Consider the following 27,528-nt stretch of genomic DNA (forward strand, 5'->3'; position numbering starts at 1 on the left):
CAATGAGAACACAGTTCCACTCTAATTAACTGAAAGATTTGTTTAAATGAACAGTCACACCCCTCAACATAATTAGAATCCTTTCCATTTTCTTAAATAAATGCTATAGATTGTTGAACCAGCTGATCACAGGTCAAAGACAGCAACACAAATTTAAATATTCCTTTCAATTACTTTATCTCCTCTATGAGATTTTGTTATGAAATCATATTAAAAACCCCTCCCTTCTTCCCTCCCTCTCTCCCTCCCTCCCTCCTCCATCAATCCATCCATCCATCCATCCACCTACCCACCCATCCATCACTAAGACTTTCTTACACCATTTCCCCAACATCTGTGACTGAACTACCCATTTTTCATAAATGGATATCAGGTGGCTCTGGAGGAAAATGCTGCTTATGACTTGGTCTTGTCGGATCACTGAATTAAAGCCTTTTCCTACACCATTTCCTCAAATATCAGGTGACTGGACTGCCCATTGGCAGCATACTCTTGTCCTTTATGATGGCTAAATTTTATGTGGAAGTCGATGAAATTCTGTCTGTATTTTAAAGAGAGAAATAACAATCCTGAAAGTGGGAATCTGATGTGAGCAATGATTAGGGAAACAGTTTTTATAATTATTAGAGAAATGAGGTTTATTTACTGAAACACATTAATAACCCAATGGACAAAGTGCAGGCTGCCAGGCGCAAATAAACAGGACTATTCATAAAGGTTGCAGCATAAATGATTTATTCAAGCCTATACACAAGAATCTAATCAACTGTCAGAATTAACTTGGATCTCTTGTGGCAACATAAGGATTCTAAACTGTAACTCCACCCGCCAGCTCTCTTGCTCTTCTACACAGGCATCATTACAGTATAGATTAAGAGGGGACACAAAGAAATCCTTAACTCTCTATTTTATCTAGTCTGACACCTTGTGGTCAATAGATTATGAGGTGCTAAGGTTCCTGTGTTATTGGATTCATACCCAATGACATATACTTGGAAATTGGTAACTAACCTAATCAATTGGCAGACATTACTGCTATTCCTGCAAATTGTTTTTTGTCTGAAAAAACGTGTTCAGGCCTGATAATAGCAAAATAAAATACAGAAAATATTAATAAAACATAAAATGCATAACAAATATAGAATTCTTTATTGGCCAAGTGTGATTGGACACACAAGGAATTTGTCTTTGGTGCATATTCTCTCAGTGTACATAAAAGAAAAGATACATTCATCAAGAATCATAAGGTACATCGCTTAATGATAGTCATAGGGAACAACTAAGCAATCAAATCATATTAGGAAACAGTCAATATAAATCCTAAGGATACCAGCAACAAGGTTACAGTCATACAGTCATAAGTAGGAGGAAATGGGTGATGGGAACGATGAGAAGATTTATAGTAATGCAGACTTAATAACTAGTTTAACAGTGTTGAGGCAATTATTTGTTTAGCAGAGTGAGGACGTTCAGGAAAAAACCATCCTTGTGTCTAGTTGTTGTGGTGTGCAGTGCTCTATAGCATCTTTTTGAGGGTAGGAGTTGAAACAGTTTATGTCCAGGATGTGAGGGGCCTGTAAATATTTTCACAGCCCTCTTTTTGACTCGTGCAGTATACAGGTCCTCAATGAAAGGCAGGTTGGTAGCAATTGTTTTTTTCTGCAGTTCTAATTATCCTCTAAAGTCTGTGTCTGTCTTGTTGGGTTGCAGAGCCAAACCAGAAAGTTATAGAGGTGCAGATGACAGACTCAATAATTCCTCTGTAGAACTGGATCAGCAGCTCCTTGGGCAGTTTGAGCTTTCTGATCAAGAATATGATCAACATTTTACATTAAAACAATAAGGAAAACTTTTGAAAGAATGCCATACTAAGGCGTAGGGAAGTAGAAAAGATCGAAGGGTGAAAAGAGAGGTGGAACAACAGAAAAAAGTATCTTCAGACCAACATAAGATGACTCTTTGCAAATGATGCCTTATCATAGAAAATACAGGTAGTCCCCCGCTTACAAATATTTGTTCAGCAACAGTTCAAACTTATGATGGTCTGGGGAAACTGTGATTTATGGCCTATCCTTACACTTACAACCATCATACCACCTCCACAGTCATGTGATGAATGTGGTGATTCACTTAATGGCTGTAGTAAAAATGGCTGTAAAATCAGGCCTAGTCACATGATGACTTGCTTTACAACCGTACTGATTTACAATGGAAATTCTGATCCCAATTGTAGTTGTAAAATGAGGATTACCTGTAAGGAAGATGAGCTTGATGGAAACATGCCGGGTCTGTTACCTAGGTAAAAGGAGTTGAAAGGTTATTTAAACTCTGGGAAACAAGATAATATTCAGAAGTGACTCAGAGGAATAAGATAAGGAACTCCCTCACTTTTTTCAGCCTCTCTTCTTGGATTGATGCCAAGCACACTATTTCAAGAGGAGATTGGCAAGCTGAGGCTTCCCAAGAAGTATTTCATATTAGGATTGGATTTCTGGCATTTGTTGCTGAGGAACAACCAGTTCTTTTTCCTGGCTGAAGTTCTCTTCCAGTTGGTGACTTTCCCCAGCTTGTTCTGCCCCAGCTACGGATCCCAAAGAACACAGCACACACAAAGTTTATACAAAACTTAATTTACTAAAATAACTCAGTCTTTTTCAAAACAAAGGCTGTTAATAAACTTTCTTAACAGCCTACAAGAAACCAAAGATAAAGTAATCACAATCTTACGAAGGTTGTAGAAAGCCCAGAAGCAATTTGCAGAGAATCCAGACGCGAAGTAGAGTGAACTAAAGATGTTCCCTACAAATTGCTTCAGTCGGTATTCCTCCTTAAATAGGCTAAGAGAGTGGCCAATTAGCCCCAAGCCTTACTCTCGAGGAGATCTCCTCCTGAGGAGCCACTCCTGTCTTTTGGCCGCTCTGCACGCCCGTGCATTAAGAAGAGGCTCCTCCTCTTCGCCCTTTTCACTTAGAGGAGCTTCTGGAGCTTCTGAAGGCCCTGGCTGAATCCCTGCCTCTGGCACCACATCTTCTCCAGCCTCCTCATTGTCTCACTCAAATGCCAGCTGCACAGGCTGCTGACGCAACACCACACCAGCCTCTTCGCTGTCAGAATCAGCTACAATCCACACAGGCCGCTGATCGGCCACAACACAGCTAGAAGATCTCACTGCTGTTGATACTCTCCTTTGTCCTTAGTTTATATAGTCTGATTCTTTACCCAAGGTATCCCCTCAAAAATGACTCCTTTCTTACTTCTCAGCTTCACTGAGTTTGCCCAAGGAGTGCTTAAACAAACAAAAAATCAAGGACTAAACCTGTAGCAGACAAGTCATAATAAATAGAAATATGCCTGTAAATTCCAAAACACATGAACAGACACAACCATAGTTTCAGCTGGGAAACTGTGAATATCCTAGAACAAGCTAAATCCAAAAATGCTAGGGAATTCCTGCAAGCTTGGCACTCAGACAAATTAGCCATCAACAAACACATAGAAATAAACTAAATTTACAGATCATTCAAAAAAGACTATTAAAAAGTTTTTTTTAAAAAAAAGGAAACAAAAAGAAAAATACATCCTCTCCAGTAACAAAAACCCAGATAAGCAGGGATTAACACTAAACAAACAATCAAGAAGAAAACAATATTTTAATCAAGGCACTACCAGAAAGAAAATCACATCCCCATCAACATTGTCAGGATAAGTTTATAAACAAGGGGCAAACTTTGCACTCACTAGCACTGAAGACATTACCTAATCGGTTAATGAAACATCTGCAGGCAAACAACCAAGCTCAGTGAGCACCATGAACCCTACAGTTCAACCCTAAGTTAAATATTATCTTCTATTGATAAGGAGTCTAGAATGATGGTTTCAAGGTTGGTTGAAAACACTGCATATATTTATTATAGAGAAGATGTTGGGAGCCAAATTGTATGTCTTCGTTTATCTCAATAGTTGTAATGTAGAAGCAGGGCAGAATTGTTCAGAGTTGCACCTTAAGAAATAAAAAGAAATAATAACTTTAAGCTATAAGAAATAGATTTCTGTTGGACATAACAAATGATTCCTAAAGGTAATAATTATTCAATAATGGAACCGCTTGCCCTGGGAGATGATGGACTCTCCTTCACTGGATCTATTTCAACAGAACCTAGATAGATACCTGTCAGTGCTCAATACTGTAATTGTGAATTCTAGTACTGGGCAAGAGATTGGATTAGATGATTTCTTGAAATCTCTCCTCCTTTAGGGTCTTTCCTACTCTGCTGCCTTTCAGATACCTTTGGACTATTGTTAATAGAATTTCTGATGATATGGCCAAATAATTTACGGTTGAGCCCTGCCATTTGTACATCTTTCAGTGCTCTCTTTATCTTACTTGGAATTCTGTAACTCAGTTGCTAATTATTACTCAACTATACAAATATCTATGGCTGGTTGAACTGGTAACAGTTCACAGTTGTTTGTTCAGCTTTCAGTAAATAATCCAGCTGGTCTAAATTCTTATGGTCATATGTCTTACCAAATAATATTTTTAAATGCAGTTTCTTTATAACATATACAAAAGTGCCTCAAATGCTTCCACTATTGAGCTTCTCCAGTCTGTACTATATAAACTTTTCCAATATTTATAAGATTCTAATTGATTTAATTTCCCAATTGTATCATGTAGAATGATCGTGGCCCCAAGTCAGTTAAACTAAGTCATAGCAAATTCATCCATAACATAGCCATAATTATTTATCATGATGCTAAATAATGTTTGCATGTTCAGAGTTATCCTAATCTGATTAAGAAACAGGCACAAAATATTAATGCTGCACTAAGGAACATCTTCTGCACTTCCAATACATTACTGGTGTTGCTACTCGGTAAAAAAGACTACTATCCTTATCAGGCCTTGCTTTCTTCCTGCAGGAACATTCTTATGATTGAACATTATAAGTTATCATTTAGAGAGGAGCTGGCTGTCTTCCATTTTCAGGAGAAGAAGCTATTGTTCCAGCTATGTTTTTGAGATGTCAGAGGAGCAGAAGATTGGAGGCTATTTTTATGACATTTTCTCAGTCTTGTGGAATGGCCTCCTATTAAAGTGTTTGACCCTAACTATAGTCACCTTCCAGAAGTCTCTTAAAATGATTTTTTTCTGATAGGTTGATCAGTTGGGGGCTAATTCCAAATGCATTCTGAAATGCAGATTTTCCCATTTTTTGATGATTGGGTTTTTATACTTTCAATATTATTGTTATTATAGTTTTGATGGTGTGCAATTCAAAATCTTAATATAGGATTGCAACACACACAGATACAAATTTGATTGGTTTTTTTTTATTTATATATTAACTCATAAATTCAGGATTTTCTTCTTCAGTTGAAGCTTTTGTAAATTTTTAATAGGATTCTAATGCTTTAATAAGATTCTAAATGTTCCATTCATGCTGGTGGCTATAAATTTAAAAGAAATTCTATGCAATGGTTTCTATTCTCTTTTTTAATTGTGATCTAACTGAAGCATTCTAACTAGGGGAAAATTGTAATGGAACATTGAACGTATTGAATTATTTCTTTCTTTTCCATCCTGATAAATGCTTGTTGTGTGAAGTAAACTTTAAAAAACGAATTGGAGCTGTGTTCATGTTCCATGCATTCTGGCAACCATACAGGTAATATTTCTGTGACGTGAAAGTACATGCAAAATGTGTTTATGAGGACCCAGGATTCCTCTTCATTTGTACAGATTGAGTACATTTTACATCTATTAAACAAGCAATTACTACACATGCATTGTAGTATGTAGCAGCGCATGTAAGATGCACGAACAATTCATTTCTGAACATCCAACCCTATGGAAGCTCAGTTTGTATGACCATGCCCTGCAGTTTATGTCCAGTCCTGGGCAAGAGGTTAGGAGAATGATGGAAAGTTTCCTCTTCCATTTAAAAACTATCAACAATATCCAAGCCAATTTGAAAAAAAGAAAAAATTAAAAAGGGAGAAGAGGGGATTTTTTGTTCCCTGTCAAAAGAGAGAGTAATGGTCAGACAGGTAGATCAAATGCATACTGTTTTACTAAACATAGTAAACCTAATGAATTTCCATACCATCATTGTTATCATCATCGTGTGTCATGTCTGTAATACATACACATCCCCATAGACACAATTTTTGCCACATTGGGATATGGTTCAACTTTTTTAACTAAGCAAGTCTCTAGCTAGCTAGCTAGCTAGCTAGCTAGCTAGCTATATCAATCATCTAGCTAGCTAGCTAGCTAGCTAGCTAGCTATCATCTAATTTCTGTCTAATATCTATGCCTGCCCATCTCAAGCAAGTAATCCTGGGCCACAAACAAACATAAAACAGTTTAAAACAATTACAGTGTAATAAAAATTAAACATATATGGCTGCTGAGAAAAATCCATCACAGATATTAATTGTAGCCAGGAAACAGGAGCCTTCACATCCTCAGCGCCCCAGGACCGGGGAACAATGCCATGTCTTCAAGGACTTATGAAAAGCTAACAGGATAGGGTGGTCCCTGATCCTAACTACTTGACCAGCTGTTAGACAAAGCATACGTACCAAATTTTTAAAAGCCATAGCTATCACTAATCAACATTAAATGAGTTCCTGAACTTTTCATTTATATCGATTGTTGAAAAAGCCTTTTTTTTTTTTTTTTGGCCAATCTTTAGGCAATGCTTAAAATAAACATGTTTGCAAACCTTTGGTTAATGCTTAAATGAGTATTTCCACATCATTCTGCAATCTGATGTATATAAATAGCAGAAGAAAAATGACAAAAGACCTACTGAATGCATGAAAGTTCTCCATATATACAGTGAGTAACCTCATGGGGTGCAGATGCGGGTTTAAAGTCACTGCATAAAGCTTGTTTGTCTTTTCATGTAGTTTACAAAGTTTATAAATTTGAAGAGACTTCTAATGTTATAAGTGTAGTAATCATGCATATAGTTTGTATTTCTATATTTAGAATTCTATAAAATAGCATTTTAATTGCTTATACCATTTCACTACAATAAATACGTGCATTAACTGAAAAGAAAATATTATTTAAAAAGAAGCAAGAAAAAGAGCGAATAGATTTCAAATTTGCATACATCATTATATGGGGTATATGTGGAGAATGTGTGTGTGTGTGTGAGAGAGAGAGAAAGAGTCTCTCAGGATACAAAAAAAACCAAAACAAAACCCCAGTGCAATTTTCATTGTAATGTAAATTTAACCTCTGAACTGATGTATGTAAAGGAATGCAGATTAACTAATTATTTACATGGAAAGTGGCAGAGAAAATAAATATTTATTTAATACATTTTACATCATAAGTCTACATTAAAAACAAAGAAGTGTAGAACTTTATATATTAATTGTCAATAAAGAGTAGAACAGATGCATTTACATATTAAAAGATTTTATATAAAACTTAAAATTATAGTTAAGAAGACAGGAGAAGAAAACCATTTTCATTTGGCAAAATATAAATACAGAGTCTAAAGCAGGGGTAGACAACTATGGCAACTTAATGAGCTGTGGACTTCCCCTCCCATAATTCCTGAGCTATCATACCTATGCTCCCAAAAGTCCCTTGGGAGTTGGGCGGCATAGAAATATGATTAATTAAATTAATTAAATTAAATTAAATATAGCTAAGTTGCCATAGTTGCCCACCTCTGGTCTAAAGTACTCTGCAACATGTAAAGTTAAAGTGAGGGGCAGGCGACCAATGGCTGGTTTTGTGTGGGCTTCCTCAGAGACAACCAGTGCTAAAATGAACCCCTTTCCTATTCCAGCCTGCCATTAAACCTTTCCATGAGCTGAGATAAACTTGTAGTCCTAGCAATTCGTAGAAAGCAAGACACCTTTTTTTTGCAAGGCAGGAAGTTTTACTTTAGGTATATTATAAGATTTTCTTTCCAAGTCAAGTTCTCCCCTTTCTCATTTTTTTGCATTATCTACCTCAAAACTGTGGAAAACAACTCTTTTGATTTTCAGCAATCACATGCTAAATTTTGGAGAAATCCCCAAGGGCTAAAAAATAAGAGGGAGGGAGCTCAGGGGTGAAACAGATTTTCACACCCTAGGGCCGTGATGGCGAACCTATGGCACGTGTACCACAGGTGGCATGTGGAGCCATATCTGTGGGCACGTGAGCTTTGCCCTAGCTCAGCTCCAGTGTGCATGTGCGCGCCGGCCAGCTGATTTTCGGGCCTTCCAGGCCCACCAGAAGTCAAGAAATGGGCCATTTCTGGTCTCCAGGGGGCCTCCAGGGAGTGGGTAAGGCCGTTTTCACCCTCCCAAGGCGCCAAGAAAGCCTCTGGAGCCTGGGGAGGGCAAAAAATGGGCCTACTGGGCCCACTGAACCATCATGTGCCAAAAGCAGGGAGAGCATGGCGGGACGCATGTATATGCGCAGGGGGCGGGGCATAAGGGGGATTGAATTATGGGTGTGGGCACGCACATGCATTGACCCCCTCCCACACTCCCCCCACTTTTGGCACGCGACAGCAAAAAGGTTAGCCATCACTGCCCTAGAGTAACAGGACAAGGCAAGATAAAGTAACAGAGTGGGCAATGCCTAGAATGCACTACCTGACTCTGTGGTTTCTTCCCCAAACGCCCAAAACTTTAACCTTAAGCTGTCTACTGTTGACCTCACCCCATTCCTAAGAAGTCTGTAAGGGGCCTGCATAAGTGCTCCGGCATGCCTACCATCCTTGTCCTAATATTCCTTTTTATTTTTTTACTCTTACCCTTTTCATGTATTCAAATTATGTTTATACTTTTACCTGTTACCTTATATATGCTTGACAAATAAAATAAAATAAAATAAAATAGAATAGAATAGAATAAAATAAAATAAAATAATAAAAGTAAGATACAGAAAGGTAATAAGGAGAACAGGTTTGCATACAGAATGGCAACTGTATAGGCCCTTTCATTTGGAGTTGAAACTCAGGCCTTCTCTCTCATCACCTATTTGTAAGGTACATAAGTGAACCAAATATAGGTGTAGATTCAGCATCTGATAAATTTGTGAGACGCACTCACAAAGTATGGGTGCCCATACGCAGCATTCATCAGAAAAGGTCAGGGCTTTGTCCAGGTGGCCAACTGCCATTTCTCTTGAATCGAATATGTGTTCTGATCACTGCTAACTAAGTGGTGCCTGGAATTTACTCTCATTGATCTAAAAGGTGCTTTTCCTCTAACTGTAATTGTCCTCTTTAGGATTAAAATTTAAAAAAAAATCCTTGAATGATCTTGCACTTTTAAAGAAGTCCATTAAAAGAAAAAGAAAGGGAGTATTTCCTTAAAAAAACATAAAACAAAAAAAACCAACCAGAGATATGATATCAGGTTGTTAAAATTCTATTCGTCACTCAAATCTGCAGCAATGTGAATACTGCAGTGTGAATACTGGTCCTGTGGTACTGAGCATTTCATATTTTATTGGTAACAAATCTTATAACGATTAAATATAAGGTTTACATTCTATTACCAGTAGAAGTTTTTTTTAAAAAAAAGATGAAGACAGGTTTTTAAAAACTGAGCCCAATCTACAAGTAATCTACAAGTATTACAACAAATTCAGACTCTCCTAACCCAAAATGAATGAATCTCAGAGGCCTTACTGATGTCCCAAAGGTGCTTTTTTAAAAAGGCAATTGGCCTTGCTTCGTTTTCTCCTTGAAAATATTTTGTTGTGAAGAAGCTTCTTGGATGAAAAACAAAAAGTTTTCAAGGGAAAAAACAAAGAAGGCCAGTTGCCTTTGGAAAAGCACTTTTGGGACAACCATGACCTGGATGATTGAGAATCTTCACAGACCAGTGGTGAAATCCAAATTTTTTGTACTACTGGTTCTGTGGGCATGGCTTGGTGGGCGTAGTGTGGTGTGGCTTGGTGGCTATAGCCACCCACTCCAGGGGAAGGATACTGCAAAATCCCCATTCCCTCCTCACTCCTGGGGGAAGGATATTGCAAAATCTCCATTCCCACCCTACTCTGGGGCCAGCCAGAGGTGGTATTTGCCAGTTCTCCAAACTACTCAAAGTTTTCGCTACCGGTTCTCTGAACTGCTGAAAATTTCCGCTACCGGTTCTCCAGAACCTGTCAGAACCTGCTGGATTTCACCCCTGCCACAGACATTTACCAAAGATATATTTGCATGTCATTGTGTGAGGAAGTGCTTATGGTTGTTATTCTTAATATACAGAAAGGATATGGTTTTTCCAGAGTCAACATGGATTATTTATATGTTTGAATGCTGGATGTTACCAATATATATATGGTAGCCTTCACCTTTAATTCCTCCTACAAGTAGCTAGGTATATATTGTACTACAGATTGGTTACACATAATTAGCTCAAAAATGTATCAAAAATGGTCATGACTATAACATGACATGGGTTTGAAATAAGTAGGGCATAAACTTATATTACCACATTCTTGACTTGGAAAAAAAAAACAATTTTTCTTCAACATCCTTTCATGCTGACTTTCAGCTAGAAGCCAAAATACCCATAAAACTGTAACTGAAAAAGCTGCTTTACAAACACAGTTTATAATAAAATAAAATCCCTCTTCTTTATCGCCATTTTCCCTTGCAGAATAAATTATCGGCAAGATGAACAGAATCATTCATCTGTCTTTGGCCTTAATAGTGTTTTCCCTCGTCAGCCACGGCCACCATGATGTCGATCATCACCACGATCATCATGACACCAAAGCTTCTATCAAGATCCAGCACAATATTGTTCATCTTGCAACTGAATTCTACAAAATACTGGCTGCAAGATCACATGAAGAGAATATTGTTTTCTCACCCTGCAGCATTTTTACATTGCTTTCAGTTCTGTTATTAGGGACAAAATCAAAAACCCATGCAGAGATTTTAAATGGCCTTGATTTTAACTTGACATACATTCAGGAAGATGAGATCCACCATGGGATCCATGAACTTCACCATCTGCTCACGCAGTCAGAGAAGGATTACAAGATTGATATTGGACAGGGCCTGTTTTTAAAGGAAGATATACAACCATTGCAGACATTTATAGATAAGATTAAGGAATTCTATGATGCAGAAATCCAAGCCACAAAATTTCAGGAACCAAGAGAAGCTGAAAAACAGATCAATGATTATATAAAGGAAAAAACACATGGGAAAATTGCAGAACTAGTCAAGGATCTTGACCCTGATACAGCCTTTGTTCTCACAAACTACGTGTTCTTTAAAGGTAACCTTCATAGAGAAAAGGGATGATTCCTTCATTAAAGGAAATATGCAAAGATGCTATTTGAGACAGAGTAAAGCTTTTTGAGTTTGGTGAAAGAGGGGTGGAATTGCTCCAAGCAGCAAGTCCAAAAAGAGATAATTCTATAAGAGATAAGAGATGATTCCTTCGCTAAAGGAAATATCCAGATATGCTATTTGAGACATTGTAAAGTTTTTTAAGTTTAGTGAAAGAGGGGTGGAATTCCTCCAATCCACAAAAGAAAACATAATTTCTAATCAATGCAAAGTACATATACTAAAAAAACTAGCCCAGTACAGAAATTTAAGTATATTCTTTAGCTCTCATATAACTACTTCACTACTGGGGGTTGTACGAAACAGAAGCTATGTACTGTTTGAAACTACATTACATGGTTTTTCACTTCTGTGGAACTATTTTAGGAATGGTGGTTCCAGTTTTTTAAAAGTACCTAAGAGGAAGGTGCTCTTATACCCAAAGTGGCATAACTGATATTATCTCAGACTAGTGGGTTATTCATAAAACGGGATTATAAATGCCACTAAAATGCACCCTTGCAGAGTTTAAAAACAACAAAAAGAGAAATGGACTGACTGTTCTAAATAATTCTGCTTGATATAAGATTACAGGCTGCACATCTCTCCAGGGGTGGGCTCCCGGGGGTTCGGCAGGATTCGGGCGATCGTCTAGCCAAGGATTGCCAGGGTTCAGTGAACCCCCAAATGCCACCCCTGGTTGGCCACGCCCACCCCTTCCCCTCCCCCACCCCTCCCAGGAGTCTCCACGTGGCCTGTTCATCATTCCAGGTAAGTGCAGGGGCCACGTGGAGGGTCTGGGAGGGCAAAAAGCGGGCCTAACAGAGGTTCGGGAAGTGGGCCTGTTTCTGGCCTCCGGAGGGCCTCTGGACCCCAGGGGAAGCAGTTTTCACCTTCTCGGAGGCTCGAGGAAAGCCTCCAGAGCCTGGGGAGGGGGAAAACACCCCTCGCCATGGTACACATGGCTGACAAGGTCATGCCCAGCCAGCAACGGAGCAGTGAACCTGTTGCTAAACGATCTGAAGCAGGGGTGGGTTCTAAAAAATTTTACTACTGGTTCTGTGCGCATGGCTCATTTTGTGGGCGTGGCTTGATGGGGGGTTAATGTGACTGGATGGGCGTGGCCAACTTTTTTAAAAAAAACTTTTAAAAGCATTTTTTCTACAACCTTAAGAGGTGGCAGGAAAAAATGCTTTTAGAAGCCTCTTACGATGAGGCAATTCAGCTGGGTTTGCCAGAGGCTTTTAAAGGCATTTTTTTTCCTACAACCTCTTCGGCCAAAGAGGTTGCAGAAAAAAATGTTTTTAAATGTTTTTTTTTTAAAAAGCCTCTGATGAGGTGGGCAGGGTAAGCGAGTGACGACCAGGCCAGGGACCGGTTTAGGGGGGTGGCCAGCCAATGTTATTACCGGTTCTCCGAACTACTACAAATTTTTACTACCGGTTCTTGCGAACCAGTGCGAACCAGGAGCAACCCACCACTGATCTGAAGCCTACCCCTGCATCTCTCTATCTGAATAGAGTATAAGTCCATAGGGCTGTGCAGAATTTAGAATGGGTGTTTTATCTTCAACCAAGATTTAAGTAAAAGGTATCATGAAAGAAGGTACACGGCCATTTTCATCTGACAGCAGTACAGCAGCTGCATTGCTTCACTGACTAAGTAGCATTTGCTGCAAATTTGCAGAAATCAGTCCCACCTTTGCAAGTGCTGGTCAGCATAAGCAAGTGAATCCAGAGCATCTTACTAGTTAAATTATACCCCCTCTTTGCCTTAGTAAAGAAGATCGCAGCATCTTCCTGAGGGGGAACCTAATTCACCTCAAGCAAGTTTAATACTCTTATCCAAATATTACTGTGGGTCTTTTTTGTTCTCTTTAGGCAACTGGAAGAGTCCTTTTGATCCAAAGTTCACATGGGAAGAAGATTTCTTTGTGGATCATAACACAACTGTCAAAGTCCAAATGATGCATAGGACGGGTTGGTTCAAATACTATTTTGATAGGCAGCTGTCTTGCACAGTAGTGCAGTTAGACTACAATGGTACAGCCACCACATTTTTTGTTTTGCCTGATCCTAAAAAAGAGAAGGAATTGGATGAGCATCTGTCAATAGCTACTCTGAAAAAATGGGCAGCAAATGCAGAAAGGTAACACTTCTTTTTACTGCTTCTATATTTCTCCACAGTATATTCTTAAAGGATAACTAAAAACAATTTAGTGTTCATACATTAAAGGTTTATCTCTTGGTATTGTCCCTCATATATGAGAGTGGAAGATTTGCTCATTAGTTCTTAATCATATTAATAATTATTCTTCCTTCCTGTTTGTGTCATGTTACTTCATCTCTTTGCAAAAAAGCCCCAGACATGCTGTTCAGAAATTGATATGTCCCTGTGGAAAATTCTGCACCATTGTTCTAAGTGGTGAAAGAGTATCCTAGGGGACTGAATGATGGTAGAAGGGGGAACTTTGGTGAGGAGATGCCAAATCCACCTCAGAAGCCTCACACCACGAACAAAGCAGTGGGCAGTGGCTCCCTATCTACTCTACATAAAAAATATAAATATATATTTGCTCAAGTCCCATTTGGCCTTACAATGTTGTGTTTGATCTCTTCATAATGGTCTGATACTCCGCTTGTTTCTTGCAATCTCTTCAGTTTTATTCCTGTATCTTAATTAATCTCAGGTAGGCCAACATCTGGGTCTGCCATAGACAGAAGTAAAGTTCTGCAAGATGGTGAGTGTGGCATCACATTAGAAAAGTGGTGGGGCTTTGACACTTGATGTGGTTACCATCTTGTAGATTTTGATGTTCCATGCAGACACTGCAAATTAATTCCCTTTCCCAGATCAAATAGATCACCTGAAACTGGATTAAAACAACAATCTGAATCAAGTCAGCAGTTCAGCAGTTAGAGCTAGTACTGACTTACTGATCATAATTTGGACCAGCAACGCTATTGTAAAGTAAAACATCAGACTGTGCTTGATTTATACCAGTAACATCAGTTCATCAATTCCAACTGCAGCTATTAATCTAGTCAGTGTATGACTATGACTCCTGCCAGCTTCCCCATTGACTTTATTTTTTGGGAGCTGGCTGTGAAGGTTGCAAATGACAATCACATGACCATAGGACAATCACTATAAATCACTCCCCCCACCACCACCTTTGCTTGTTTAAGCAATCTTTCTACACTGTGAAAGAGGGAGAGGGATCACACAAGAAATCTCTTTAGGCCAGCTTTCTAAAAGCTTTGTGGACCAGCAGGGAGTGGGGGAGGGGATGATTCCACATGAGTAGTGGGCAAGCGCACCCAGCTCCATTTGCGCAAGCAGTGGCACGTATGCCCTCTGCTCGTACAAATGGAGTTGTGTGTACCTGCTCGCCCACCACTCATACAAGTGGAGCTGCACATGTATGTGCACTGGCCCACCACTTCCACGGCTCAGTTCTAAATGGGCCGCAGTCTGGTACTGGGTCACGGCCCATGTGTTGGGGACCCCTGCTTTAGGCAATCAGCAGACATATCCTAATACAGACAGGCCTGGTATACTAACTACCTTGGACAGTGAAAGTGGAAATACAACAGTAATAAATAGTGGTTAAAAAAAATAGTTCGTTACCAATGCACATATACCCAAATTTCTGTGCCTGACCACAATGCACAGCAGAACAAGAGTAACATTGTGCGAGCAAAAATCTGTACCTACCTGTAATGCAGTTACGACTGCAATTGGGCCCAAAATTTCTGCTCCTAAGAGAAGTGCTGAGTTTTGCCACTTTTTATGACATTTTTTGCCACAGTTGTTAAGTGAATCACTGCAATTGTTAGGTTAGTAACATGGTCATTAAGTGGATCTCACTTCCCCATAAAATTTGTTAGTCAGAAGTTCGCAAAATGTGATCACATGACTCCAGGACAGGGTAAGTGTCATAAATATGAGATAGTTACCAAGCATCTGAATTTTGATCACATGACCATGGGGATGCTATAATGGCCATAAGTGTGGAAAACAATCATGTGACTTTTTTCTATGCCGCTGTAATTTTGAATGGTCACTAAACAAATTGTTACAAGTCGAGGACTACCTGTATTAGCAATTGGATGAAAGTTCTTCAAGCTTGTTGGAAGTAACTGATGTAATGAAAATGAAACTTGTGTTTTATTTTTGTCTGATATGGGTTTTTTTTATTTTATTTATTTATTTTTGGTATTTTGTTTGCTTGACCTTCTTATAGGTTGATGTTTTAGTTTAGTTTTAAGCCACCTAGAATCACGCAGGGTTGAGCAGCCTATAAATTCATTCATTCAATCAGTCAGTCAGTCAATCAAGTATGGTATTTATTTTGACAACAATGCCTGCTGGTTCCAGTCAAATATTTTAAACAGATTCATAATGGTTGTTATGATAGCAACTAATACCAAGGATTTATCTGTTAAAAGTCCAGCTTCCATATTACAATGATGGCTTTGTTATGTCTGTTCTGTTTGTGATTGTTTCACTGATTTTAGTAAATATTACTGGGTGTACTTCTTAACTTTGTGATGTCTAGAATGAAAATGTCTTTCTGTCTTTCTGAAGGGGTAGAGCAACAGTCTCCATCCCCAAGTTTAGTATTTCAGCCACGTACAGCTTAAAGGAACCCCTCTCCCAGATCGGTATCACTGAAATCTTTACTGATCATGCCAATCTCACTGGAGTCACTGGACACCCTTTGAAACTGTCTAAAGTAAGTAAAACTTTTATATTGTTTGCATCATTTCAGGCAGGTTTTCAGCAAGATGAATGCATATTTCACAGCAGCAATGTTAATGGTGGTTAATGATGTATATGAAAAGTCTCACCGTTGCAAAAAAAAAAAAAAGAACTTTGCCTTCCAATTGATGTTTTGTAAACAACATGCGTGCACCAGATTATCTTTCTAATTGTTCCTCATTACAAAAAGAATAAAGATTGAGATGGCAGCTTATTCATGCTCATCTTTTTTTCTAACTAACTAACTCCTCAAGAAAAGCGTTGGCCAATTTAGAAAGATGCATCTGTCTTTACTCTGAAAATCCCAGGAACATGACAGGGAAAGTGAAATTGACTTTTTAAAAAATATACAGAAAAAAAGTGGCAACAACAAAGTGTATAGAACAGGAATTGCAGCAACTGCAACATATCTAAGGGGAGAAATCCAGTGTGTTTGGATGCATTCCATCTATTTCTCTTGTGGTTATCAAAAGGATTTGCTAGACTAAGAAACTGAACGGAAAAATGAACTACAATATAAATAAACAGCAGATTTGCCTGATCGATCCTTATTTGCAGAGAATTAAATTGATCATGGACACTACACAATTCCAGGTGATGAAATAAATAGATTTGCACATCACAAAATACTTCTAAAACTTTTGCTTGAAAGGACAGAACACAGAATTGTGGAGATCCAATTTAACAATGCAAGAAACTCAGTTCTGGGTCTGAAAAGGCTCAGGGGAAAATGTTTTTGGAAGTTGAAAATAGTGTAGAATAGCTTTTTTAATCTTCGTTCGTTTGTCAGTGGCTGAATTAGAGGAAGCCTAATAGTAGCCCTGGACAACATTAGACCCACAAATTCTGACCTGTACATGAGGATGCCAAGCTTCAAAGATGGCCATGGCAAATTGCTCTGCCCTGATCTTTCTCTACTTGAAAGATGGTGTTGAAAGTGATTTGATTAAAACAGGCATTAGTTATAGACCAGGGATCTCCACCCTTGGCAACTTTGAGATTTGAAGTCCACAAATCTTAAAGTTGCCAAGGTTGGAGACCCATGTTATAGACGTTTCTTTGTTTAAGCAAAAACATTGACCAACAATATTTACTTTTGGAACTTTAAAAACTACTTAAAAATCTGCAATACTGTTGGGTTCCAATAACATTCTCTCCTTTTTTCCTTGAATGACTATATTTTACCTCTTTCCTTTCACAATGGTTCAATCCAGCATTTTTTAAAGTTGGCAACTTTAAGATGTGTGGACTTCAACTTTCAGAAGTTGTTACGTTTGAAGAGCACCGGTTTAAAATCTTCCCTAAGGAGAATCCAGCACTCACTTCAGCAGCGCATGGGCTAAAATTGGAACAATACAGAGAAAGTTAACATAGGCCTAGTAGTTCAAACTCACAGATCAGCCTAACAAGTTGTCATCATTTCTGAAATATTTTTTTCTACGCCAAACTTTGAACTTTTTCTTCCTTTCTTCTCAGGTTACCCACAAAGCTGTGCTGACAGTTGATGAAACTGGAGCTGAGGCAGCAGGAGCTACTGCTGCAGAAGCAGTTCCTATGTCGTTGCCTCCAGAATATAAATTTAACTATCCTTTTCTATTCCTCACTTTTGATAGAAAGGCCAATGCGACATTATTTGTGGCCAAGATAAAAAACCCAACACTGCCGTAAACAATAACAAAATCCCAGAGTGTATTGGATTTTAAATACAGTTCAAAAATAAAATATTATTGGAACATGAATTTCAAGAAAGAGGGATTTGGGATTGTGGTTTTTTTTTGCAAAGGAAAGTTAACAAACCTATTGGTTCCTGTGTGAAATATATATAAAATCATATGATATACATACATACATACATACATACATACATACATACATATATATATATATATATATATATATATATATATATATATATTTACTACCAGTTCTCCGAACTACTCAAAATTTCCGCTTCCAGTTCTCCAGAACTGGTCAGAACCTGCTAAAACCCACTTCTGGTCTTTATATAGGATCTTCATGTAGGGTCTTCAAACATCAATGGCAGATATGGGAAAAGGTAAGGTGACCAGACGTCCCGCTTTTGGCGGGACAGTCCCGCTTTTGAGCAATTTGTCCCGCGTCCCGCGGCGTTTTAAAAAAGTCCCGATTTTTCATTCTGCTCCTGACTCCCGGCTGCCTCCTGAATCCCCGCTGATGGCTAGAGGGAAAAAAAGTCTTTAAACTCTTGCCGCGGGGCTTCAAAGGGCCGACCTACAGCTGATCAGTGTTAAAAAAAAAATGAATAGACCCATGTCTGCAAAAATAGAAAAAACAGCCCCTGTTAACAGCTTCCGCTAGGTTAATTAGCTGCAAAAAGCTGCAAAAAGTTCCTGGAGCAGATTTTTCCCCCCCTAGCTATACTGAAAACAAAGGCGAAAGCGAAACTAAACCTGCAAGGTGACAAAATGAGGCAGAGAGAGATTTCTTTCTTTTTCTTTTTCTTTTTCCTCACCAAAAAAGGTAGGTACAAAACTGCAAACAATGGGAAATTTTGGGCAAAAGAGGAGAGTTCAAGATTTTAAAACACAAAAGAAAAAAAGCTCTATTTAACTAGGGAATTGTAATAATTGAGATACTATTAATAATTGTATATTGTGTTGAAAGCAGAAATGGTTAAGTTGTGGTTTGGAGGAATATATGGGGGAAATTATTTGGTTTATTATTATTGGTAAATATAATTAATTGATTTGTAAGAAATTGGATTGCATGGAAATAATTGGAATATTCATGTTCATATTGATTAATATACAAAAAAGATAGTTATATAACTAATTGATTTATATTAAAATGTTGAATTTGTATTAAACAACTGTATTACATAATTACATAATTAACCAATGTGAGGATGGATATAAAAATAGATGACAATGGGAAGGGGTATAATATAGAATAGAAGGGAAAAATTGAATTTGATTAAGATTAGAGATGAGGATGAAGGGTAATATTGTTTTTTTAAAAAAATAGATGAGGAATAAATATGGCAAAAAGGAAATATAGAAATTGTAAATTTAATTGAAATGACTAAACACTGTTTAAATTTGTGAACCAGCCAAATATTCTGTTCAAAGAAAATACATTGTATGTTTGTATGTGTGTTTCTAATTATTGCTATTTATTCATATTTGTTCTCTTTTATTCTTTAAAGTTTAACAATTCATTCTTAATCTTAATATCTTTATATTTGCTTGGGGTTGGCTTTCTTCCCTTTCATCTTTTTTATTGTACAGCAATCTTTCTCCTCAAACCTACCACCACTCTCTTTTCTTTCCTTCTTACTTTCTCTTCCCCCCACCCTCTTTTTCTCCTCCCTACTTCCTCTTCCTTTCTCCTTCTCCTCCTCTCTTCCTCCCTCTCTTACCCTCACTCCTACTCTAATTTCCATTCCTTCATCCCTCTCTATTGCTGTATCCTTTAATGCATATGGACTACTCAGAGGGCTGAAAAAGTTATTTTTGACTGGTCCTCACACTTTTGACCAGTCCTCGAACTTACGACTGTCCTCACATTTTACATTTTTGCCCTATCTTGTCACCATGGTGAAGAGAAGCAGTTGTGAAATGAGTGACATGGTTGTTAAGAATACTGCACGGGCATAAATGTGAGGATGGTCATAAGTGTGAGGACCAGTCAAAAGTGTGAGGACCTGTCAGAAATGACTTTTCAGCCCTCTGAGTAGTCCCTATACACATAGCCATGGCCACCCGGTCACATGACCAGCTAGCCACGCCCACCCAGTCACATGGCCTCCAAGCCACGCCCACACAATAAGCCACGCCCACAATGGTGTCCTTCTTACCAATGTTAAAATCTGTTCACCTTACCCTATACACATAGCCATGGCCACCCGGTCACATGACCAGCTAGCCACGCCCACCCAGTCACATGACCAGATAGCCACGCCCACCCAGTCACATGACCAGATAGCCACGCCCACAAAATAAGCCACGCCCACAATGTCCCTCTTTACCAATGTTAAAATCTGGTCACCTTAGGAAAAGGGTACTTGCATATAGTTGTGTTCTCAGATAATGAACTGTGAACAGAGTAATAGAAATATGCTGTTCAATTATTCATCCTCTTCCTTGGATCCCTTACATTAACAAAGCAACATCTGGAACATCTTTTTTTAGATAATCAACTCTTTTGTTTGAGCCAGGTGGAAAGCTCTTAACTCTGCCTAGCTACCTGACTTTAACTCCCCCAAGCCTCCTGATAAGGCTATTACATTGCAATGATTTTTCCACTGTTTTTCTGGATACCATCTGAATGTAATATTAGGAATATTAGGAATATTCAGGCTTTTGGAATTTTTCAAGAGGGGGAGAGGAAATGATGCCAGAGATCAGCCTTCCATCTTCCATGTTATTAAACATCTACTATGTATGAAGCTATTAAACGTTTCATACATGGTTTTAAAATGAATTGGCGTTATATTGATGATCTTCAGCATCTTTCTTTTTTAGGTATCTTGAGAGCCTCACCCTGGTTTTTGCTTTTAAAAGAACTACATGTGTGGGAGAACAGACTGAATGTAATCCTGGGAAAGACAAATTTGGGAAATATAGCAATAACCGGAAAGGACTGGTATTCCTTAAAGACCAAGTTTATAAGAATAGTCACTAAATGGCAGATAGTATATCTTTTAACATAATAAATTCACAAGCGAGTAGTACTCACATTGCCTATCCCTCCTCTGTTTGAAGATTTTTGTTGTTGTTGTTTCACTGGCCATTCAAGTGCAGGAACTATTAAAAGGCCCAGGTCTTATCCATCCTTTGCTAACCTTTGTTGTTGTGTCCAACCCAACGCGACCCCATGGACAATATTCCTCCAGGCCTTCCTGTCCTCTACCACCACCGCCCTGAGTTCATTTAAGCTCACGCCTAGTGCTTCAGTGACTTCATCCAGCCACCTCGATCTCTGTCATGCTCTTCTTCTTTTGCCCTCAATTTTTCCCAGAATTAGGCTCTTCTCCAGTGAGTCCTTCCTTCTCATTAGGTGGCCAAAGTATTTGAGTTTCATCTTCAGGATCTGGCCTTCTAAAGAGCAGTCAGGGTTGATCTCCTCTAGGACTGACTGGTTTGATCACCTTGCAGTCCAAGAGACTCACAGGAGTCTTCTCCAGCACCATAGTTCAAAGGCCTCAATTCTTTGGCGCTCAGCCTTTTATTTTTATTTTATTTTTATTTTATTCAATTTGTATACCGCCCTTCTCCTACTGGACTCAGGGTGGTGCACAACCAGAACTAAAACACATACCAATACAAAATTTAAAATTATTAAAAGAATTACATAACTTTAGCCCAAATTTAAAACAATTCAAATTAAAACCCATTGACAATTTAAAAGCTAAAAAAACTAAAAAAGACTAAAGAAGGAGGGGTTCACGTGAGCCCTGCTTGATGGAAAAGAAAAGTTTTCAGGGCACGGCGAAAGACACGGAGATCCGATATCCTTCGTATCTCCGGGGGCAAATCGTTCCAGAGGGCAGGAGCTGCCACAGAGAAGGCCCTCCCCCTGGGGCTCGCCAGCCGACATTGCCTGGCGGACGGCACCCTGAGGAGTCCCTCTCTGTGGGAGCGTACTAGTCGGTGGGAGGCTATCGGCAGCAGAAGGCGGTCCCGCAAATACCCAGGTCCTATGCCATGGAGCGCTTTAAAGGTGGTAACCAACACCTTGAAGCGCACCCGGAAGACCACTGGAAGCCAATGCAGCTCACGCAGGAGAGGTTTAGTTTTAGTTTTAGTTTAGTTTTATTAAATTTGTATACTGCCCTACTCCCGAAGGACTCAGAGCGGTGAACAGGCACAAGATAAAATACAGAAATACAAAAGTTAAAACAATTTAAAACCAAATTAAATAATATTGGCCCACGACAATTAAAATCCCAATAAATTTAAAACCAATTAAAATTTCAATTTAAAATTTTAAAAAGGGGAGAAAAATTAGGCCAGGCCGGCTTGCTGGAATAAGAGGGTCTTAAGAGCACGGCGGAAGGTGCGCAGATCCAGGATCCTCCGTATCTCCGGGGGGAGCTCATTCCAGATAGTGGGTGCCCCCACAGAGAAGGCTCTCCCCCTGGGGGCCGCCAGTCGACACTGCTTGGCTGACGGCACCCGGAGGAGACCCTCTCTATGAGAGTGCACCGGCCGGTGGGAGGCTATTTGTGGTAGTAGGCGGTCCCGTAAATAACCAGGTCCTAAGCCATGGAGCGCTTTAAAGGTGGTAACCAAAACCTTGAAGCGCGCACGGAAAACCACCGGAGCCAGTGCAGCTCGCGCAGGAGTGGTGTTACATGGGAGCGCCATGTTGCTCCCATAAACACCCGCGTGGCCGCATTCTGCGCCAGTTGGAGCCTGCGCGTGCTCCTCAAGGGGAGCCCCATGTAGAGAGCATTACAATAGTCCAGGTGGGAGGTGACGAGGGCATGAGTGACTGTGTGTAGGGAGTCCCAATCCAGAAAGGGATGCAACTGGCGGATCAGGCGAACCTGATGAAAAATCCTCCCGGTCACGGCTGTCAGATGCTCTTCTAAAGACAGCCGCGAATCCAGGAGGACACCCAAGTTGCGAACCCTCTCCGTGGGGGCCAGCGATTCACCCCCAATAGTCAGCGATGGCGTCAACTGACTATATCGGGACGTCGGAAACCACAGCCACTTGGTCTTGGGTGGGTTGAGCCTGAGCCTGTTCCTCCCCATCCAGATCCACACGGCCTCCAGACACCGGGACATCACTTCAAGGGCATCGTTGGGGTGGTCCGGGGTGGAGATGTACAGCTGAGTATCATCAGCATACTGATGGAACTTCACCCTGAAACCACGGATGATCTCGCCCAGCGGCTTTACATAAATGTTGAACAGAAGGGGCGAGAGGACCGACCCTTGTGGCACCCCACATACGAGGGGCCTCGGGGACGACCTCTGTCCCCCTGCCAACACAGACTGCAACCGGTCAGAGAGAAAAGAGGAGAACCACCGTAGAACAGTGCCCCCCACCCCTAACTCTTCCAGCCGGTGCAGCATGATACCATGGTCGATGGTATCAAAAGCCACTGAGAGATCTAATAGGACCAGGACAGAGGAGCAACCCCTGTCCTGAGCCCTCCAGAGATCATCAACCAACGCGACCAATGCCATTTCCGTGCCTGTACCCAGGCCTGAAGCCCGACTGGAACGGATCCAGATACGTCATTTCATCCAGGTACTGGGGGAGCTGTCGCGCAACCACACTCTCAACAACCTTCGCCACAAAACGAAGGTTGGAGACCGGACGATAATTAGCCAACACTGCTGGGTCCAGGCAAGGCTTCTTGAGGAGAGGCCTCACCACCGCCTCTTTCAAGGTGGTGGGGAAGTCACTCTCACCCAACAAAGCATTTATAATCCCCTGGAGCCAGCCTCGCATCACCTCCTGGGAAGCCAGCACTAACCAGGAGGGGCACGGATCCAATAAACAAGTGGTCGCGTTCAGTCTACCCAGAATCCTGTCCACGTCCTCAGGGGTCACAGGATCAAACTCATCCCAGATAACATTCTCAAGACCTGCCCCAGTCTCTCCCCCTGAGACTACCCAGTCAGAGTCCAAATCTTCCCGGATCTGAGTGATTTTGTCATGCAGATACTGAACAAAATCCTCGGCTCTACCCTCCAAGGAGTCCTCCCGCGCTTCCTGGTGGAGCAGGGAGCGGGTCACCCTAAACAGGGCGGCCGGCCGGTTATCTGATGATGCAATAAGAGCAGCAAAATAGCTACATTTCGCTGCTTTTATCGCCACTAGGTAATTCCTAATATGAGATCTTACCAATGTCCGGTCCAATTCTGAAAGACTGGCCCTCCAACTACTCTCTAGGCGTCTTTTCCGGCACTTCAACTCCCTTAGCTCCTCAGTAAACCAAGGAGCCAAATGAGATCAGCGCCGGGTCAGAGGCCGCAAAGGCACGACCCGGTCCAGAGCTCCAGCGGCCACTAGGTCTCCAGCCAAGGCGTGTGCCAGAGCCTCAGGAAATGGCCCAAGCTCCATCTGGAACCTATCAGGTTCCATCAGGCACCTGGGGCGGAACCATCTTACCAGCTCCGCCTCCCTGCGGTGGGGTGCAGCGGTTCGGAGGTCAAGACGAAGGAGAGAGTGATCTGACCATGACAAGGGCTTGGTAACTATATCCCCTATCTCAAGATCACTCAACCACTGTCCAGAGACAAAAACCAGATCCAGCATGTTTCCCCCCATGTGGGTAGGGCCATGAATTAACTGGGTCAGGTCCATGGCTGTCATGGAAGCCATGAACTCCCGAGCCACCTCTGATGCCTCACCAATGGACGGCAAGTTGAAATCCCCCATGACCATAAGACTAGGGGTCTCAACCGCCACCGCGGCGATAACGCCGAGTAGCTCGGGCAGGGCTGCTGCCACACGGCAGGGAGCCAGGTACGTGATCAGCAAACCCATCTGAACCCCGAGGTGTCACATGGGAGCGCCCCCTCGCTCTCATAATCCCCTGCGCGGCCGCATTCTGCACAGTTGGAGCCTCCGGGTGCTCCTCAAGGGGAGCCCCATGTAAAGAACATTGCAGTAGTCCAGGCGGGAAGTGACGAGTGCCTGAGTGACTGTGCGTAAGGAGTCCTAGTAAGGAGCCTTAGTAATGGTCCAACTTTCACAGCCATACATTGCAACTGGGAACACCATAGCCTTGACTATATGCACTTTTGTTGGCAGGGTAATGTCTCTGCTTTTTAGTACGCTGTCTAGATTTGCCATAGCTTTCCTCCCCAGGGGCAAGTGTCTTTTAATGGCTGTAGTCCCCATCTGCAGTGATCTTGGAGCCCAGGAAAATAAAATCTGTCACTACCTCCATTTCTTCCCTATCTACTGTATTTGCCACGAATTGAGAGGGCTGGATGCCATGATCTTAGTTTTCTTAATGTTGAGTTTCAAGCCAACTTTGGCACTCTCCTCCTTCACCTGCATCAAGAGGCTCTTGCTAATCTAGTACTCTCAAAATACATAGCACTCTGCCACCCAAACCCAAGTTCTCTGGGATTGGTGGACATTGTAATTCAAGGCAATTAAAAGGCATCACTTTGAGAAAGACCAATTTAATCTTTAAAGCCAGTGTGGGTTTTTCCTTACTGTAGCCTCTAGGTTCAATATTTTGCACTCCTGAGCATCAGAAGGGTAATTTCCTTATGCCTGTATTTCATGCCATCCTAGTAACAGTCAATAGTTCAGGAAACAGAGAAAGGGCGGGGCTGAAAGAAGCTGCCCCCAGTTTTGGGTTGGGAAAGGCATGCAATGAGCTTGCTTCAAGACTTCCGGTTTGCTAGCCTTCGGCGACGACGGTGCCTTTTTAAGGACCGCCAGCCCCGCCGCCTGTAGAGCCGCTTCGCGATCGAGAAGCGGCTCAAAAACTTCAAAATCCTGAGGATTGTTGGAGGAGAGATAGCAGGGCACAGGTCGAGCCCCTGTAACCCCCCAGGGAATTGTTTCTGGGGAGGAAACAGGCGCGGCTCCCTCCCAACCTGCTGAGACTCCGGGCGGCGTGGGACGATTCTGCTTCCACAGAACAAGCCGGCTGCAGTAAACATTTAAAGCGAAAGGAACTAACTTTAACAAGCAGCCGATATACACTTGAACCCTGAAACTTGGAATCGCAAGTATTAGCGCTTTGTTGACTTTTCAATTTAAGAAAAAATGCGAATGAGTGAAAGTGACTTGAAAAAATATGGCGCTCAGCATTAGAGTTAACGAGCCAGCAAGTGTGGATTGGTGAAGTTATCTTGCTTTGTTACAAAATTACCAAGTTGCTACAAAGTTGCTTCGCTTGTAACAAGAGAATAACAGAGAAATTTCTCCTTTTTCAATACTGGACTTTGCTTTACTTTAGTTTTTATTCGAATAAATCTGGGGGACTTTTTTAGAAGTCTTTGTGGAGGTGGGAGAGGAAGAAGAACTTCCTTTTTTAGTAAAACTAGCCTACGTGGCAGGATGGCCTCAAAGAAGCAGGAAGCGAAGGTAACAGGGGGTGGATCTCCCACACATAAAACACAGCCTCCCCCAGAACAACGGACACAGACTCAGAAAAAAGATTTTGATGTGGGAGATTTAAAAGAATTTATTTCTAAAATTCTGGATGATAAATTTCAAAAATCTCAACAGGAGATAGATGATAAACTTCAAAAGTCACACCAGGAATTTATGCAGGAAATTAATGAAGTTAAAGATATGGTGAAACAGAATCAAAATAAGGTGACCAAAAAAATATCAGAAGTGGCGTCTGGCCTGGCAGAATTTATTATTAAAGTTGATTCTAAAGTTGAAGAATTTAAATCAGAAGTTAATGTTAAGATGAAAGACAATGATTATAAAATTGCTGATGTTGACAATAAAATGCAGAGAGTTGAAAACGAAATTGTGATGGTACAATTCAGGGCAATGGAGTTTGCAATTCGGCTTCGAGGAATTCGAGAAGAGGATAGACAGGATTTGAGACAAGTTTGTTCTGAGGCTCTGGCCAAGATCTTACAAGTTAATCCTGATGTGGTTTTTCACAAAATAGATAAAATTTACAGAGTGAATTCTTGGGTGGCCAGACAAAGACAATTGCCCAGAGATGTGGTCATATATTTTACAGATAGAGAAATAAGAAATGATATCCTGCAAAAATCCTTTTACACCTCTGTGCAAGTGGGGGGCTCACGAATTGGAATTTATAAAGAATTACCTCCTAAAATGTTGAAAACCAGAAAAGAATTCGGTTTTCTTGTTAAAGAATTGCAGAATTTACAGATACCATTTCGGTGGGACGCCCCAGTTGGTATAATTTTGAGATACAAGGGAGAAAGATATCGCTTGAACACCGTGGAGAAGGCAGAGCACTTCTACACTACTATTCTTAAGGAAAGAACACCATCCCCACGTACATCTACAGTTTTGGAGATTAAGGAGAGTGATGAGAAGCAACCTCAACGAGAATTGCAAGAACAGTCTAAGCAGGAACCAGAGGAAGTGCAAGGCGCAGAAGGAGGTTTTCTGGATGAGCCTCTGCTGGAATCTTCTCCAATCTTGGACCCGGTTCGGATGATCGAAGTTAAGGATCAACGTATAACTCGAGCTCAATCTAAATTACTTAAACAAAAGCAACAACAACAACAGGAAAGACAAGACAAGAAGGGAGCTAAGACTATTACACAAGAGACTGGAGCCATGGGGGGAGTGACTCCGAAGATTTTGGATGATATTCGGTTATTCTGCTCTTTGCTCCAGAAAGATGAAGATGATGCTTAAGTGTTTATCTTGGAATGTGAATGGGTTGAATTCAGCACAGAAAAGGAAGAAATTATTTACATATTTGAAACAATTTAATAATGATATAATTTGTCTACAAGAAACGCATATTACAGCTCAAGATC

General features: G+C 40.7%; 1 protein-coding gene and 1 long non-coding RNA gene across 2 annotated transcripts; one reads left to right on the plus strand and one right to left on the minus strand.

Moving 5' to 3' along the window:
• Positions 1–716: 716 nt before the first annotated feature.
• On the minus strand, positions 717–6,679 carry LOC132710672 (uncharacterized). Its single transcript, XR_009621364.2, has 2 exons — positions 2,389–6,679; positions 717–2,295 (listed from the first exon to the last, which is right to left on the minus strand). It is a non-coding gene; the product is annotated as an uncharacterized LOC132710672 (long non-coding RNA).
• Positions 6,561–17,831, plus strand: LOC117665949 (alpha-1-antitrypsin-like). The gene is made up of 5 exons (XM_034418402.3): positions 6,561–6,847; positions 10,636–11,265; positions 13,199–13,466; positions 15,909–16,056; positions 17,559–17,831. Exons 2-5 carry the CDS (start codon positions 10,653–10,655, stop codon positions 17,748–17,750), a joined length of 1,221 nt encoding a protein of 406 aa, XP_034274293.1. The 5' UTR covers positions 6,561–6,847; positions 10,636–10,652; the 3' UTR covers positions 17,751–17,831.
• Positions 17,832–27,528: the final 9,697 nt, after the last annotated feature.

Source organism: Pantherophis guttatus, chromosome 1, assembly GCF_059756535.1.
Source record: "Pantherophis guttatus breed Tessera chromosome 1, ASM5975653v1, whole genome shotgun sequence".
NCBI lineage: Eukaryota > Metazoa > Chordata > Lepidosauria > Squamata > Colubridae > Pantherophis > Pantherophis guttatus.